The sequence below is a fragment of the Coenobita brevimanus genome, chromosome 76 (assembly GCF_032717465.1).
Source record: "Coenobita brevimanus isolate Jiangsu-jjx chromosome 76, ASM3271746v2, whole genome shotgun sequence".
Classification (NCBI taxonomy): domain Eukaryota; kingdom Metazoa; phylum Arthropoda; class Malacostraca; order Decapoda; family Coenobitidae; genus Coenobita; species Coenobita brevimanus.
The window spans coordinates 24,009,404-24,028,060 of record NC_137029.1 but is presented as its reverse complement, the minus strand read 5'-3'; the positions used below and the strand labels follow the sequence as shown (position 1 = coordinate 24,028,060).

Sequence of the window (18,657 nt, the reverse complement as noted above, 5' to 3'; positions counted from 1 at the left end):
CTAAAGATCTAAGAATGAATATCTCATCTACACAACCTCTTCCCTTCCTAAACCCTCCCTGTTCTTCTCCAACTAATTTCTCTGTTCTTTCTCTAACTCTGTCAATAAGTATCCTACCATACACTTTTCCTATTATACTAAGAAGACAAATGCCCCTATGATTACCACACAATTCTTTTTCCCCTTTTCCTTTGTACAAAGGAATAATTATACCTGCCTTCCAATCCTCCGGGACTCTACCTTCCTCCCAGGCCAATCTGCACATCTTCCACATCCATTCAACTACTATCTCTCCCCCATGCTTCAGCATTTCACTACACACTCCATCAATTCCTGGGGCTTTCCCCGATTTAACTTTCTTCATTGCTTCCACAACTTCTATCCTACTGATTTCCTCCTGTCTCCTCACCTCCCTCCTTCTCCCAGCCATTCCCCAGCCACTTATACTAGCATTACTTCCATCCTCTATGTTCAACAATTCCTTAAAGTGTTCTCTCCATCTGCTCACTTTTTCTCCCTTCTCCACTAGTAATCTACCATTTTTATCTTTCACTCCCCTGCTAACTTCACTTCCACCCTGTCTTACTCTTTTCACCTCTTTCCAGAACATTTTCTTACAGTCCCTCCACTTTACACTCAAATTCCTTCCAAATTCCTCATCCACTCTCTTCTTACTCTCTCTTACTAATCTTTTCACCTCTCTCTTTCTTTCTACATATAACTCTCTCTTCTGCCTCTCAACTTCTTCCACGCCCCTATTTCTCATCCATTCATTGTATGCTTTCTTCTTTTGTGCCACAGCCTGTCTCACCTCTTCAGTCCACCACGCTGTTTCTTGCACCCCCCTCCGTCTTCTCTTCCACACACCACATCACATGGTGCACATATTTCTTCTGTAAAAATCCTACACACACCTTCCACGTCTCCCATCTGCACCAAATCATATTTGCCCAATCGTTCCTCCACTTCTCTCTTATACTCTGCCTTTTTCTCATCCTCTTGTAACCTTTCCACTCTCCTTGCAACTACTCCTTCCTCTTGTCTTTCCCTTCTTCTATTCCTCCATCTTACTTGAATTCTAATTCTGGCCACCACCAAGTAGTGGTCAGAAAGTCCACTCCCCCAACCTCTATGAGCTCTTGCATCCATTACACATCTTCGCATCCTTTCATCCACACAAGCATAATCAATCATTGTCTTCCTTTCATTCAGTTCAGGAACCACCCTTCTCATAACTCGCCATGTATCCCTGTGGATCATTTTATGCCTGAAGAGGGTATTGGCTATCACCAACCCCCTCCCAGCACAAATGTCCACTAATGCACTCCCATTCTCATCTATTTCAGCAGGCACACCCCACTCACCAACTATTCCATCCACCTTCACATTCCCAACTTTACCATTCATATCACCAATCAAAAACACTCTCTCACTCCTTCCAAACTTTTCCATGCACACTTCTACATTTGTCCAGAACTCTTCTCTCACTCTTCTAGCATGATCTTGCGTTGGCGCATACACACACACTATTCCCCACATTTGTATTCCAACTTTCAACTTTACCCACACAATCCTTGACCCAACTGATCCATACTGTCTTATGCGCTTCTTCCATCTTTTACTCACAAACTATACATACTCCTTCCTTTGCCCTCTCATTCTCACCTACTCCTGCACATATAACCCATCCATACTCCCATTCTCTCACACTTTCTCCTCTCCATTTTTTTTCAGTTATTCCACATACATCCACTTTCGCACCCTCAAGCACCTGGACAATCTCTCTCTCTTTCACCTCATCATTCGCTCCCCTTACATTCCACGTTCCGATAACCATGTCCTTTGTCCGGTCCTTGGTCATCATCGTTTGGTCAGTCCTTGTCCGAGGCTTATTGTTTGTTATTTTAGTTAGTTGTTTTCCGGGGAGGGGCACTAACCCTCCTACTACATGACTACTGTATTGTGATACCAACTCTAACGTACAGAGGTGAAGCTTGGACGTTGTTGGAAGGACACAAGTCAAGAGTGAGAGCAGTGGAAATGAGTTACTTAAGAGGAGCCTGTGGAGTCACATGGAGTGACAGGCTGACGAATGAGGATATAAAGGAGCATTGTGGTGTGGATGTGGATGTGATAGGAAGCGTTATGAAGAACACACTGAGGTGGTTTGGCCATGTGGAGAGGATGGAGGGGGAAAGACTGACGAAGAGAGTGTATGTGAGTGAGGTGGAGGGGGGAAGAGGGAGGGGGAGGCCAAGGATGAGATGGAGGGATGGGGTGGAGAGGTATATGAGAAAGGGGGGTGTGAGTTGGGAGCAGGGCAGTGAAATGGCGGGGGACAGGGCGACTTGGAGGCGATTTGTTTGTGGCCACCCCAAATGGGATTGAGGCATCTGGCAATAGATAGATAGATAGATATATATACATCCACCAGTAAATGAGTACTTCAGGCATAAGTTGTGATATATGATTTTACATGACAGTGCTGTTTTGGGCTATTATTGACGGAAATAAGTGAGCGTGGACATGCTACATCTGCCCCAAGTGACACATGTGATTTTGACCAGAATGCTACCCCAGCAATCACAAGAGGCTCAAGGAATAATCTGTATGTCTTCTAGTAATATCTATACACCTGTATGACTTTGGATATCAGTAAGTTTCATGTCTGTACACATATCACAAGAGTTGTATTTTCTTTACGTTTTTGGCCAACAATATTGCTTTTTTTATTTTATTTTTTTATGTCTGCCCATGATCATTATTCCTTCTTTCTGATTTTATCATGGCAAAGAGCAGCTTCTAAGCTTTCACACGATATACTGTTACCCCATACTTTGTCTAGTATTCTGAGTGCATACAATAGCAAACAAAATAGACCAGTTTCAAAGTTCCTGCCCGTTTTTTATGCACACAATCAGACGGTGCTGCAAAATTTAAAAACAAAGTATAAGGGTTAAGGAAGAGGATAACCATAGGCTTAAACGTACAGAAATGACAACGATTAGGTGGATATGTAGTGCCTCCTTGAATGCGAGGCCTGGGGGGGTTTGGTTTATGGTTGAAGAGTTAAGATGAAGAATGGGACTAGAGAGTAAGATGAAGAATGGGACTAGAGTGTATTGGTGCTGTGATGCGGAGGAGTTGACTGGGATGGTATGGGCATGTGGAGAGGATGGACGATGATAATCAGCTGTGGAAAGTGAGAAGTGCTAATGTTAGGAGTTGAGATGCAAGAGAGAGAGACCAAAAAAGACCTGGAATGAGGTCATACAGTGAGACATCAGGGATAAGGAACTGAACTGGGAGGCTGCCAGAGATCGAGGAGCATGGACAGCTGCCATTAGGTGACCAAGGTCAGTGCATGCAAGCATGTTGGAGCCTTTATAAATAATATGAATTATCTATCTATATACCTAGGTTGCTTCCCCCAAGGAAAGGGAGGTAGCCGAGATAGGACGACACATCGTTTCATTGTTTCATTTCATTTTTAAAGGCTCCAACATGCTTGCATGTGTCGGCCTTGGTCACCTAACGGCGGCTTTCCACGTTGCACGATCCATTGCAGCCTCCCTGTTCAGTCCCTTAACCCTGAGGTCACACTTAATGACCTCGTCCCATGTCTTTCTCGGTCTACCCCTCATAACTCCACCCCCAATATTAACACTTCTCACCTTCCTCACCCAATCATAATCCCCCATCCTCTCCACATGTCCAAACCATCTCAATCTACCTCTCCTCATCACAACACCAATACACTCCAGTCCCATTCTACCTCTCAACTCTTCCATCGTAAACCCAGCCCCCTGGGACCTTGCACGCAGGGATGCACTACACATCCACCTAATCATTGTCATTTCTGTACATCTGAGCCAGCGAATATCCTCCTCCTTTACTGCCCAGGTCTCACGACCATACAGTATTACACTCCTAACACATGCTGCATACAAAGAACCCCTTAGCCCATAGGGAGAGCCCTCTCAATGTCAAAAGAGGCAAGAACTCCCTGAACTTCTTCCAACCACTTCTCATCCTAACCACAGAGCCCCACCTCCAGCACACAACATGTCTCCCAAATAACAAAACTCTTCCACACACTCAAGAGATTCACCAACAAGTTCAATCCATTCACGCCTGACAATCTCCACCTGCTCTCCCCGACACACCGTACACATTAAATCAGCATTATCTCGCAGTCTACCTCTGATACCACTACATTTCTTGTGTGCCCATTTATCACAAACACCGCACAAGATAGAATTACTTCCCACGCCCTTGTGGCAAACCACACATGGCCACTCTCCCTCGTCTTTGACAATACCACCACCAACCCTAGATATCATCACTTTTGTTTTATCTGCATTAACCCTGAAGCCCTTGTGCCCCATACCATCTCTCCACTTCCTAAACCTTTCCTCCGCCTCCCTTTCATTCTCTACAATCAACACCAAATCATCAACATACAATATCTCCCATGGGAGTCCATTTCTAAAGTCACGTGAGAGGGCTTCAAGTACCATGATAAACATCATGGGACTCAAAACTGACCCCTGATGCACACCAACGTTCATGGAAAACTCATCACTCAAATCTCCATTCACTCTTACCTGGGTGCAAGCACCCACATACATAGCCATAACCACCCTAACCAGCCACTCCTCCAAGCCAAGCTTTCTCATTGCCCACTTCACCACCTCTCTAGGGACCCTGTCAAAGGCCTTTTCCAAATCAACAAAAACAAAATACAGATCCCTTCTCCTACCAATATATTTTTCCTGAAGCTGTCTAACAATGAATATGGCATTAGTGGTCCCCCTACCTGGCATAAACCCAAACTGCATCTCATCAATATTCACTCTTTCTCTAATCATACTTTCTAAAACTCTCTCCATTACCTTCACTTTCTGATCTAAAACCTTTATACCTCTATAATTTCCTCTTTCCAGGGCATCACCCTACCATACACATTTACAATTACACTCTTCAGCCAATCATCTGGGACAACACACTCATAAATAATCCTATTTATCAGGTCAGTGACTAACCTCACCCCTATATCTCCGAGGCTTTCAACATTTCGGCAGTCAACCCAGACACACCTGCTGCCTTCCCCACCTTCATCCTGCCTATTGCCTCACTCACACTAGCAGCATCAATCAAAGGCCAAGGGCCAAACAAGGCCAAAGGCCAAACACTGGATCTGCTGGCTCCAAACCTTCCTTGTCCCAGTCAAACTTCTCATTCAACAACCGGTTATAATAGTCTCTCCATGCATATTTAATATCCTCACTGTTCACCACTACCCTTCCTTCATCATTCTTCACACACCGCTCACCTATAATATCCTGATTATCCCTCTTCATCTGATTTGCCACCTTAAATATCCTATTTTTCCTTTCCCCATGATTCAAGTTATCAAGTAAAAGTCTTTGTGACTCACACTCCCAATTTACTCATCCACTCAAACACATTCACTCGCATCTTAGCCCCATAGGGGAGAAGGGACAGATCCTCACCGCACCACACCACATGAGGGTCAACCGCACAGAGCAGTCAGTGACATCCGCAGCAGGACACAACAGCAGAGCTGGTTTACCCTTGCCACATCACAACGGACCCATCCCCTTACCCGCACCAGACCTAATCAGCTAATCAGACAAAATGCGTGAGAATATCTCCCCAAGGGCTGCATCATCAATTATTCATTCACAATATCTCTCCATTCATTTCTATCACGCACAGCCACTCTTCCTTGCTCAGCAGACGATACAGTATTAGCTGGAATAGAATACTGTACACATATTTATGTTGTGCAAACCATGGAAGGGTTAATGACATCTACTTCTATAGCTCTGTCTAAATAACATCCAATCTAAAGCATTTCCATGATTCTGTTTCTTACAGGAATCAGATTTTCTTCAAGTGAAATTCAGCCATGATGCTCCTTCAGAAAAATCTCTCGATACTGCTACTGTGATGGTCATTTACTATGCGGGATGTCTTCATGCAGTGGTACTGATATACAGGATAAAAAGCAACTTCACTGCAAAGTTTTACTAACAAACCTCAACTCACCCCCTATCATCTGAAAGGACTGTGGTGGGATGCAAGAAAGACAACTTCTGCCTGCAGTCCACTGGATTCATCTTCACATGAGCTTGGGGGCACACAACAACAATCAGCAAGAACGTTGCTATTCAGTTCTTTCACTCTTACCTGGTTTGCAATCAGGTGTATGCTTCTTGACTGGGACATCAGGTTTGTTGGTTGCTCTCTCCAAACCAATCTGAGATTACATTATTAGTACAAGCAATAATTAGTAAAATGGCGATAAATAAGGGTATACAGTATAGCTTAACTTACTTAGCACTTTAACCTAATCCATGCAAGTTCAGTATATGGCAGGTTACATAGGGACTTCATCACCTTACCCGAAACCCCACTAAAATAAATAAGTAAATAATAATAAAATAAATAAAGATAATAAATAAATAAATAAATGGGGTGCAATTGTGACTTTACCCCCAACAGCTGCAGAGCCCAAACCACAAAATTACCTGTTTAGCTGCAACAGAAGTTCTCACTTATAAGCACCATCTCTTACATTTTCTCACAATTAACATGACAACAAACATCATCATCATGTTTACTAGCACCTTCTTGGTTGTTTGTGTAGTTTTTAAAGCAATTTCATGATTTACGGTGTTTCTAGATTCTGAATTACATTCTGAACTCTGAACTTAGCATATCCTGGCTTTACTCAGTACACCCTCAGAATCAACAGCTAGACACAAGAACAATTGTCTTGCCTTTGGGTGCCCATATGGTTGCACATGAGGTTTGAGAGAAAGAAAATCTCACCAACGAACTGGTCTCTGGCTGACTCTCCAGGGGAAATGGATTGGTAAGACAGTAAAACCTAAGCAGTGAGCCTCTACTGTTAAAGTGGAAAAGAAACAGACAGCTGTAGGCCATTCTGTAGGTCATCTGGCACTCAGTCTAAAACTACACAGAACTCAAATGGATCTATAGTAGCTGAGATGAAACAAAGGTTGGACTATGATCATGTGTACAGATCACTAGGGGTGGTGGTCATAGGTAGTGGGAATCATCATCCACCCACAATGTGTGCTGCCCAATTCTCTTTTCACCTTTATCATTCTTTTTCCATGTCTGCCTTCCTCTATTCACATTTCTCCCATCCTTCCTGTCACTTATTATTTTTCTTTTTTTTCCATTCCCGGTGGCTCTACAATGGATGACAAGCCTGATGGTTTCCAGTAAACCAGGAAACCATTTGTAATGTTTGGTCATAACCATATAACGGGATGATGTGGAGCCTACTATGGTGCTGCTGTTAAATGGGTGGAGAGAGGTAAATGTAGTGTCCATCAGGGAATCAAACCTACACACTCTTCCCCATGCCTTGCTGAGGTGCTGTATACTGCAAGGGAGCATCGGCTACTGCATGGACAACCCTGCAAGGAAGGTTGCTTGCCCAAGGTAGAAGTGTTTGCTCTGCCAGACAGACCAGGGTTATTTAACAACAACAAGGGATGGTTCCCATTTCTTTTTGACTGCCAAAACCCTGGGAGTATACAGCAACAACAACGACAACAAAAACAATGTAAAACATATACAGTACAACAGTGTCAGACACATTATCTTTTCTTTAACTAGTTTTATACTGCATCTACTGAAATTACAATATTACCATTCTTTCTACATTATCACCATCATCACATAGACCTTTCTCCCATTTAAAGTTGAGGTGTGGTAGAATCCAGGCACAAGGAGAGAGAAAACACAAAATAGAGAGAGACCCATAAGCAGCATGCCCAGTGCAATGGGCCAGACACTCATTCACATACCACTGAATTCAACCCCTAAATCCTGGCTGCACCTTATGTGCAAAAATGTCATATACAGTATCAGGTAAAGAATGCAAGAAAGACGACGACCAAACCTACCTCCAGTTCCTTCTTCCAGGTTAGTATTGGCTCTTCCTGGCAAGCCTCTCTCTCCTTCAAGACAGCTGACAGCCTGAAAGACGGGACAGTCAACCCAAGCGGATGAAGCGTCCTCCTCACCTACAACAAAAGAAAGAAGATAAAATCATATGGTTTATAAATTTACCAATTATCTTAGCACCATCTCCTTTGCTTGAGCAATACTGTAGCATATTAATTCCCAAAATCACTAACTCAAAAGTTGCCAGTAATCACCAGCAAGTTCAACATCGAAGTGGGGCTACCCCTGCAGAAACCAGAAGACACATATTTTCTAACATCTTCCCGTGATAGTTATTGATACACCGTATGTAAGCTCTTCATGATATTATTCTTCAGTGGTTATACTAATTTCGAAGATATGCTTTAGTGTTTTTTTTTTTTTTTTTTTTTTTAATTACTCTGGGCATATGCTTTACAGCCTGCTCCCAAGGCCCTGTAGTCCTCCTACATACCACACACCTCCACATGTCACCACTTCAGCGCTAACACCCACCATCCATACTGAATACCTGCTAGGGCTGTCTCATACAGGACTGGTATACTGGTATTAGTGGGGGTATTTTTACAACATGTCAGCGGGTCTTCCAGCAGATCAGTAAAGTCTGTTTTTATGAAATTCATATCCATAAACTGTTCCCTGTCCCAGTGGAGATTTGAACCTGGGTCCATTAGGACTCATGGCGTCCATGAGTCAGGCGATCCTATGCACGAAGCCTATCTCACTGTGGGATGAAATGAAGGTGAGGCGGAATCTTGATGCTAATGAATTCTTTAATGCTAGCCATGGGTAGTATCACTGCTTCAAGAGGCGGGAAAGCCTGCAACACATCAGGATGTGTGGTGAGGCAGGGAGTGGGTATACAGTGGCGGCAGCAGTTTTCCCTGACGAGCTGAAACACATCATTGCGGAGGGTGGTTATAGTGCGAAGCAGGTTTTGAATTTTGATGAGACTGGGCTCTGTGGAAGAGAATGTCCTCGAAAATATTTCTTGCAATGTTAAAAGTATACACCAGGGTTCAAGGCCTTCAAGGACTGGCTTACTGTACATTGCTGCTGGGGCGCAATGCTGTAGGTGGCCTCAAGTTAACGCCGCTGCTTGTCTATCAGGGGTGTGGAGTTGGATTTTTAAAATTCTGACTCCGACTCTGTCCCGACTCTGTCCCCCCTCCCCCTCCCCCTCTTCTGCAGTACAGTAGTACGCATACTGCATTACTTAAATATTTTAAAATTTACTTCATCCATAATATTAGTGTATATAATGTCGTAATTTCACGTTAAATCAATATTCCCACAAAAGCATCCACAAATTGCTTGCTTGAAATGTTCTTCCACAAGAGTTCCCACAAAGCTAATTTCTCCCACAAACTTGTGGGAGTTTCCCACTAAGTAGACTGTAGCACCAGTCGGGCAGGGCAGTACTCCCAAGGTGGATGGAAAGCTGATGACAGGGAGAGCTGAAGCTACCGTTTCATCAGCCCTCGGGACTAGGTCCCGGCCATCCCCCTCTGCTGAACTTTTTCAGTGTCTCAGTAATACAGAGAGTAGGCCAGCATGCTCTCCAATACAAGTTTCTCAAACAATCAACACCAAACTACATGCACAGTACAACCCCCCCCCCCCCTAAAAAAAAAAAAAATCATGGCAGCAAAACATGTGGCCTCGGAGTCCCCAGGAGGGAGACCATAAATGCCCCTACCTTAAGCCCCTCTCCCGGTGACGACTCGAGATGCCTGGAACCGCTGTCTGACTCTCTTCTTCATTTCTGCAACATTCGTGGCCTTTCCTCTAACTTTCGCTCTGTTGAGCACCACATCTCCTTCTCTAAACCTCACCTTCTCTTTCTAACCGAGACTCAGCTGTATGAGACAACTGACAGCAGACCCTTTTCTGTATCCTCCTACTTTCTCTATACTCATTTCAATGCCAAAGGTGGCTGTTGTGTATATATTCGCAACAACTTATCTTGCTCTCATGTTCCTAACTCGATTCATCTGAATTCTCTACAGTCTGGCTTCAGCTTTCCACTCATTCTCTGACTAAATATATCTGTGCTGTTTACTTATCTCCTAATTCTATTAACTATAAAAAATTCTTTGACTATCTTACTTCTACAATGGAACGAATTCTATCCATTTCTCCCTTCTCTGAAATCTCCATTCTAGGAGATTTCAATGTTCACCACCACCTTTGGCTCTCTTCTCCTTTCACTGATCCACCTGGTGAACAAGCCTACACCTTTTCTATCCTTAAAGACCTAGAGCAGCTTGTACAGCACCCTACCTGTATCCCTGACCACCTTGGAGAGAGCTCCAACATACCTGACCTCTTCCTTACAACTAATCCTTCTGCTTACGCTGTTAATCTTTTCTCTCTGTTGGGCTCCTCCGATCACAACCTTATCACCTTAACCTGTCCTATCGCTCCGGTACGACCTGTGGACCCTCCAAAGAAACGTCATCTGTGGCACTTTGGAGATGCAGATTGGGAGGCCCCTCAGGCAGTACTTCTTTGATTTTCCCTGGAATGATTATTGCTTCCACGGCCGGGAGCCATCTAGGTGTGCCTTGCGCATTATGGAGGTTATTCTCTCAGGCATGGAAGCATACATTCCTTTCTCATATCCTTTGACTAATGCAAGAAAGCCTTGGTTTACTCACACTTGGTCTAATGCTGTCCACAACAAGGAGAGGGCCTATAAATGGTACCGGAGCCAACCCACCCCTGAATCACATCTTTTATAAGTTTCTGCCCGGAATCCTGCTAAGTCTGTTCTTCGCTCTGCTAAAAATAATTTTATCCATACTAAATGCTGTGTAAGAAAGTAAGGCAGTGTGAAAGGGGAAATAGTAGGGGAATGAAAGATAGGAATAATACATTGTTGGTGGAGAGGAGAGAGAAATTGAGGAGATGGAAGGAGCACTTTGAGGATTTGTTGAATGTAGAGAGTGAGAGCAGTGCGAGTATAAGTGGTCGGGGAATGGCTGCGAGAAGAAGAGATGAGAGGAGGGAGGAAGAGATCAGTAGGGCAGAAGTAGTGGAAGCAATGAAGAGGATCAAGTTGGAAAAGGCCCCAGGAATTGATGGTGTGTGTGGTGAAATGCTGAGGTATGGGGGTGAAATTGCTGTGGAGCGGATATGGAAGTTGTGTAGATTGGCTTGGGAAGAGGGAAGGGTTCCAGAGGACTGGAAATCAGGTATAATTGTTCCTTTATACAAAGGAAAAGGGGGGAGAGAAGTATGTGGTAACCACAGGGGTATTTGCCTTCTTAGTGTGACTGGTAAAATATATGGTAGAATACTCATTGATAGGGTTAGGCATATGACAAAGGAGCTAGTTGGAGAAGAACAAGGGGGATTTAGGAAGGGAAAAGGGAGTATAGATCAAATATTTGTTCTAAGATGTTTAGTGGAGAGGTATCTAGAGAAGGGAAAGAAAGTGTATGCTGCCTTCATGGACTTGGAGAAAGTTTATGACAGAATAGACAGGCAAGGTATGTGGAAGGTATTAAGAATATATGGAGTGGAGGGGAAATTGCTGAGTGCTGTGAAGAGTATGTATGAAGGAGCTAGGGCAACGGTGCGTGTGGATGGTGAGCTGAGTGAGTTCTTTAATCTCAATGTGGGACTGAAACAAGGTTGTGTGATGTCTCCATGGCTGTTTAATATATACATGGATGGGGTTGTAAAGGAAGAGCAAGGTAAGGCAGTGGATGTAGGGGTGGCTCTAATGAATGAGGGTGAGATTTGGAAGATTCCGGTGTTACTGTTTGCTGATGATAAAGTATTGTTGAGTGAAGATGAATGGGAGTTGCAAGGTTTGGTGAATGAATTTGGGATAGTGTGTAGGAGGAGGAAGCTGAAAGTTAATGTAAACAAAAGTAAAGTTATGGTGTTTGAGAGGAATGAAGTCACAAATGTACAGTGAGGTTGGATGGTGAGGATATGGAGAATGTGAGTGCATTCAAGTACTTGGGTAGTGTGATGAGTAAGGATGGAACTTTGGGGGATGAAGTGCATGAAAGGGTACAGCAAGGAAGGAAGGTTGTTGGTTCACTGAAAGCAGTGATGAGAAATACGGAGGTGAGTATGGAAGTTAAGAAGTCACTGCATGATAGTTTTGAGATCCCTACCCTGACGTATGGAAGCGAGGCGTGGACCTTGCAAGAGAGGAACAAGTCAAGAGTGAGAGCAGTGGAAATGAGTTACTTGAAAGGAGCATGTGGAGCGACATGGAGGGACAGGTTGACAAATGAAGAAGTGAAGGAACGTTGTGGGGTGGATGTGGATGTGGTTGAGAAGATTAGGAGAAATACACTGAGGTGGTTTGGACATGTGGAAAGAATGAAGAATGAAAGACTGACTAAGAGGGTGTATGTAGATGAGGTGGAGGGAGGGAGAGGAAGGAGCAGACCGAGGATGAGGTGGAGGGATGGAGTTGAGAGGTATATGAGGGAGGGAGGGGTGAGCTGGGGGGAGTGTAGTCAAAAGGTGGGTGACAGAGCGACTTGGAGGCGTTTTGTCTGCGGCCACCCTTTGCGGGATTAGGGCGTTGGGCTATAGATAGATAGATAGACTAAATGCTCTTAACTCTCTAACTCGAATTCCTCCCGCTCCTTCTGGCACCTCGCCAAAAACCTTTCTACCAACTTTGCCTCATCATCCTTCCCTCCTCTTTTCTACTCTGATGGCTCCGTAGCTATTTCTTCTACTGATAAAGCAGATCTCTTCGCTCAGACTATTTCCTCCAATTCCACCTTAGACAATTCCGGTGCTGTTCCTCCATCACTTCCCCCTCTGACTTCCTCATGGCTGACATTAAAATGTCTTCAGCTGATGTATTTTCTGCCATCACAGGCCTCAATACTAATAAGGCATATGGGCCTGATGGAGTCCCTCCTGTTGTTCTCAAGAACTGTGATACACCCTGCCTAGGTAAACTCTTTCGCCTTTGTCTATCAACTTGTACCTTTCCTTCTTGCTGGAAGTTTGCTCTCATTCAGCCAGCCCCAAAGAAAGATGACCATTCCCAACCCTCTAACTATCGACCAATTGCTTTAACATCCTGTATCTGAAAAGTTTTCGAGTCAATTCTTAATAGGAAAATTTTAAAGCATCTTTCCTATCACAACCTTCTTTCTGATCGTCAGTATGTGTTCCATCAGGGACGCTCCACTGGTGATCTTCTCACCTACCTTTCAGACTACTGGTCATTCTCCTTTCAGGACTTTGGTGAAAGCTTTGCCATTGCACTTGACATCTCAAAGGCTTTCGATCGATTCTGGCATAAATCTTTAACTTCCAAGCTGCCCGCTTACGGTTTCTATCCTTCTATCTGTGCCTTCATCTCTAGTTTCCTCTGGTTGTTCTATAGCCACTGTTGTAGACGGCCATCGTTCTTCTTCTACATCTATTAACAGTGGTGTTCCTCAGGGCTCTGTCCCATCACCAACTCTCTTCCTTATATTCATCAATGACCTTCTAAGCTGTACATCTAACCCTATCCACTCATACGCTGAAGACCACCCTTCACCTTTCCATTCGGTTCCTGCAACATCCATTTCAACAGTTACTCAACAAACAAGGGATGAGGCTATGGCACACCTAATGTCTGACTTGGTTCGTATCTCTGACTGGGGTAAAAATAATCTGGTTGTTTTTAATGAATCAAAGACTCAGATTTTACACCTATCAACCCGACAAACTCCTCCATAGGTATACCCATTAATGTTTAATAATATTCAGCTTAATCCTGCATCATCCTTGAACATGCTTGGGGTTTCATTTACATGGGACTTATCTTGGAAAGATCATATTACATCTCTTGTAAAATCTGCTTCCAAGAGATTAGGTGTGCTAAGCCAACTCCGTTCCTTCTTTACCCCTGCACAATTGTTGACTCTATACAAGGGTTTTATCCACCCCTATGTGAATTACAACTCTCATGTGTGGGGAGGCTCCCCACATACAACTCTTCTCAATAGGGTGGAGTCAAAGGCTTTTTGTCTCATTAACTCTCCTCCTCTTACTGACTCCCTTCAACCTCTGTCTCTTCGCCGCACTGTTGCATCTTTATCTCTTTTCTATCGCTACTTCAATGGTCACTGCTCCTCTGAACTGTCTGCATGCATTCCTCCACCTCTATGACAGGCGCATAGCACCTGTCTAGCAGCAAACTCTCATCCCTTTTTTATCGAACTCTCTAATGCAAGAGTTAACCATTACTCCCAGTCCTTAATTTATGCAACAGGTCAACTCTGGAACTGTCTCCCTCTGTCTGTATTTCCTGCTTCCTATGATCTCCAGTCTTTTAAACGCAGTGTGTCCAGGCATCTCGAAATGAATGGATCTTGAATTTGGCTCTCACTTGTATTTTGTTTTTCTCTTGGAAGGAGCAATTTTGCGGGCTTGCAGCCCTTGGTTCCTTCTTCCTCACATAAAAAAAAAAAAAAATAAAAAAAACTGCCCTAGCAGTGCACCCAAGTACTTTACATGAGAATTGACAGCGTAAAGGAGTCGGAGTCGGACATATTTTTACCAACTCCGACTCCGAATCCAGCCAAAAGTATCAGACTCCTCAACTCCTGACTCCAACTCCACACCCCAGTTGTCTATCACTCTGAAAACCCCAGGACTGGTGGGGTATGTTAAGGAGAAATCAGGGGTGATCTGTAAATCCAACAAGAAGGCCTGGCTAACTTCCGATACCTGTTTGTCATATTTCCACTCCTACCTCTCTCGTGTTCTCAAAAAGTATGCCTCAAGGAAGAACTTGGCAAACAGCTTTCTTGTGGCTTCAGAAAATGCACTTAGCCACCTTCCTGCAATGAAAGACTTGGTAAGCAACACAGAAGTGGTGTTCCTACCCCACAACACCACGTCCTTGTTGCAACCCATTGACCAAGGGGTGAATGCGATGTTTAACCCGTGAAATGAGAGCCACAGCTCAGGCTGTCCTAGCAGGTATCACCACAAACTACTCCACCCCTACACAAACTTACACATGGCACTACACAAAGACGGAGAGGGAGAGTTTTTTTTTCTGTTCACCATATGATGCCCTGGATGTTTATCTTCCAGTTTATAATAAACAAAACCAATTTTTCTTTTTTTTTTCTTTTTTCACTACTCCCTACATAAACTTATGCATGGCCCTACACAAAGATGGAGAGAGAGAGAGAGATTTTTTTTTTCACCAGATGATGCCCTGGATGTTTATCTTCAAGTTTATAATAAAAAACTAAAAAAAAAAAAAAAAAAAAATCTTCATTTTTTGCACACCACAGGGTGGGAAAAAAAAAGGTGGTTGCACAATCCATGGGTTGAGGCATATTACCTCTGCTGCACTATGCAGCAGTTGATGAGGTCACGTGACAGCGATGACAAGACAACAGTGTAATCCTCCTGGAAAGGATACATATACACGACACCATCGAGAACATCATGGCTGCATGGCGGGAAGTAAGCCTGCCCACCATGAATGGTGTGTGGCAGAGCTGTGGCCAGAGTGCCGGAGTGCGTCCACGCCTTCACCGGCTTCCCTGAGGGCATGCAAGCTCTGCTGGTGGAGCGGGTGTGGCAAGAAATTGTTCAACTGTCGCACGATGCGGGCTTCAGGGAGGTTGACGAGCAGGAAGTGAAAGAGGTCCTGGAAAGCCACAGGGAGGAGCTCAACAATGAGGAGCACCTCAATATGGAGATGCAACGGACACACTGGAGGCACAGGAGGAGGTTGTCCTTGAGATGTGAGCCCTCAGTATGAAAATTCTGAGGGAGATGGTGACCAAGGTTGAGGAGGTCATTCTTCTATGCGCACTCATGACCCTCTCCCATGACGAAGCAGGGACACATCTGATCAGCTGCAGGAGGGGATGAAGGTGTAAAGGACAATGCTGAAGGAAAAGAAGAGGGCAGCCAGGCAGACTACAATCACTACCTTCTTCAAACAGGCCCTCACCACACCAGTGACCCACAGAGGATCTCCCCAGCCCTTGAATGGCAGAGCATCTCCCCAGCCCTCAACCAGCAGAGCATCTCCCCAGCCATCAACCAGCAGAGCATCTTCCCAGCCATCAACCAGCAGAGCAACTCCCCAGCCATCGACCAGCAGAGACACACCCAGGGCCTCCTCCCGCCGAGGATGTGCTCGGCCTCTAGTGCTGGACCTCACTTCCAGCCCATCCCCATCTCCCATGTCACCTGTGTCTCCACTGTGGCACTCCGCCACTACATCGCTACCTTCCTCGTCCCAGCCTCCATTTTCCGCACAACTTCAGCCACTGCCTCTGTTTCCTTCCCCACGACGTGAGTGACCACATCTGTCTTCCTCGCTACCTCATCAGTCATCGTAGCTGTCTCCCTCACCAACTCCGCTGTCATCGCATCGCGCTCCATCGCCACCCCCATTGCCATCGCATTGTATCCCATCGCCACCACCTGAGCCATCGCATTGCACCCCATCGCCACCGCCTGAGCCATGGCATTGCACCCCGTCGCCACCGCCTGAGCCATCACATCGCTTCCCATCGCCATCATCTGAGTCGTCGTATTGCACTCCATCGCCACCCCTAGAGCCAGTGCATCAGTCTCCCGCTACGATCACCCCACCTCGCCAAGTTTTTCCTCCCCCTCTGACCCTTCCCTGGAGATGGGGTTTGAGAGCTTTGAGCAGGATGGGTGAGTGGTAAGGAGCACCACATGTCCCCAAGCCTTGGGGGGGGATAGCAAGAATGACGACCAGGACAGGACATGGACTTACAAGAAGTAAGTGATGTGAGGTGTTTGATATTTTCTGACCTACCGGTATTTTTAATGATTATCAGATTTTATTTGTTGGATTTAGTGACTTATTTACAGGTGTTAGGCTAAGGTCAGCTTCATTTACAGCTGTTAGGCAATTTATACTGGCTTTAAATTTGCTTTTGGGCTCATATGGGTGGGTTTAGGACTCAGTTGGGAACCCAATGCTGAGAAACGAACCCCTATACTTTACATGTTAAATCTACCCCAATATACGATACCCAGCCTAGTGAAGGGTTATTACCTAACCAATTGCATCGTTAAACCGAGGTATACCTATTTTTATATATACATATATATATATATATACAGGTTAAGCCCTTAATTCACGCGAGGGTTAGGTTCCCAGACCCTTCGCATATGTGGTAAATTCGCGTATATGTTCTGCCCTTGTGTGCACATAATTACGCATGTCTATACGTATATTACATCTGAATAATACTGTTTATGCACTACATACACCTTATAAACTAGCATAAAGTATTAAAAACAACAAAAATGTAACAAATTTAAAACTGAAACCTGACAAGCACAGGTGTAGGTGGAGACACTTCAGCAGTCTGGTGCACTAGCCCTCACTGCCTCCCGTATGCTACATTCTGCCTTCTTTATTGTATGAACAGTTGACTCATTCACCCCAAACATGCGGTTACAAGACAATTCACAGGCGTAGGTGGAGACACTTTAGCACAGCCTGGTGCACTAGCCCTCACTGTCTCCCGTATGCTACGTTCTCCTTCTTTATTGTATGAACAGTTGACTCACCCCAAACATACGGTTCTGAGACAATTCACCATCAAGTCAATTCACCGTCAAAACATGGACAATTCCCCGTCATTCTATTAATATACTTATTACTGATTAATTAATACTTTAATAACTAATTTTCTGGGGGATTTTATAACTCATATAAGTAAAAAACTAGTGTACTGTACTTGCTAAGTAAACTGGTATGTAAATAAATGACGGGGAATCGTCCTGACGGAGAATTGTCGCAGACATTCCTCCCTGAAGTTTGTCCAACACTTTAACTTTCTCTGTCAGCAACATCACTTTACAAGTCAGTTTTGGTGTGTTACCACATGCATCACTAGCACTACGCTTATGCCCCAGGTTGACAGACAAGGCAAGCAATTACTGGAAGGCAGAAAAATAAGCCACAAATAACGATTTGCAAGTCATGCATGGTTCGACCGTCGGATTCAAACTGACTGTGTGGTGCGTGGTAGACCGATCTCCCAGGCTCCCACACACACATACACACACACACATACATATATGTGTGCACACGGGCAGCAGGTAGGCATTTTTTATATTTTATTTATTTCTCTTGTATATTGAAATTACTTATTTGAATACTATAATTTTGTTTTAATTATTGTACGAAAAATTCGTGGATAACCGAAATCGCGTGAAAAAAGTTCGCGTGAATTAAGGGATAACCTGTATATATGTACATATATATATATATATACTGTATATATACAAACATATATATAAATAAACAGATACAGTGCTCGTCAGAAGTATCGAGCGCCCTGCGTCCCTCCTATGAAACAAACCTTTCAACATTGAAAAAACATATAAATAATGCATTTTATTTACCTTTAGTGCTTCGTAAGGTATCCTTTACGCTTCTTCACAGACCTGAGACGTCTTGGAAGCGAAAGGGCGAGGCTCGTGAGGTGCTGGAGGGGTATTTTGTCCCAGGAGTCACGAATGGCGGCTTCCAGCTTAGGCAGAGAGCTCACGTCCTTCCCTTGGAGATTCTTCTTTACGAGGTACCAGAGGTTTTCAATCGAGTTGAGGTCTGGGCTATTTCCTGGCCAGTCTTTCATGAATGATACC

At 44.3% G+C, this 18,657-nt stretch overlaps 1 protein-coding gene across 1 annotated transcript in view; it reads right to left on the bottom strand.

The window, feature by feature from the left end:
• Window positions 1–18,657, bottom strand: part of LOC145408169 (uncharacterized) — a 213,681-nt gene that overhangs the window by 67,610 nt on the left and 127,414 nt on the right. Inside the window, exons 6-7 of the mRNA XM_080278923.1 lie at window positions 7,971–8,090; window positions 6,217–6,286 (exon numbers count right to left, since the gene is read on the bottom strand). Coding sequence (XP_080135049.1) covers window positions 6,217–6,286; window positions 7,971–8,090 — 190 coding nt within the window. The remainder of the gene's footprint in view (window positions 1–6,216; window positions 6,287–7,970; window positions 8,091–18,657) is intronic.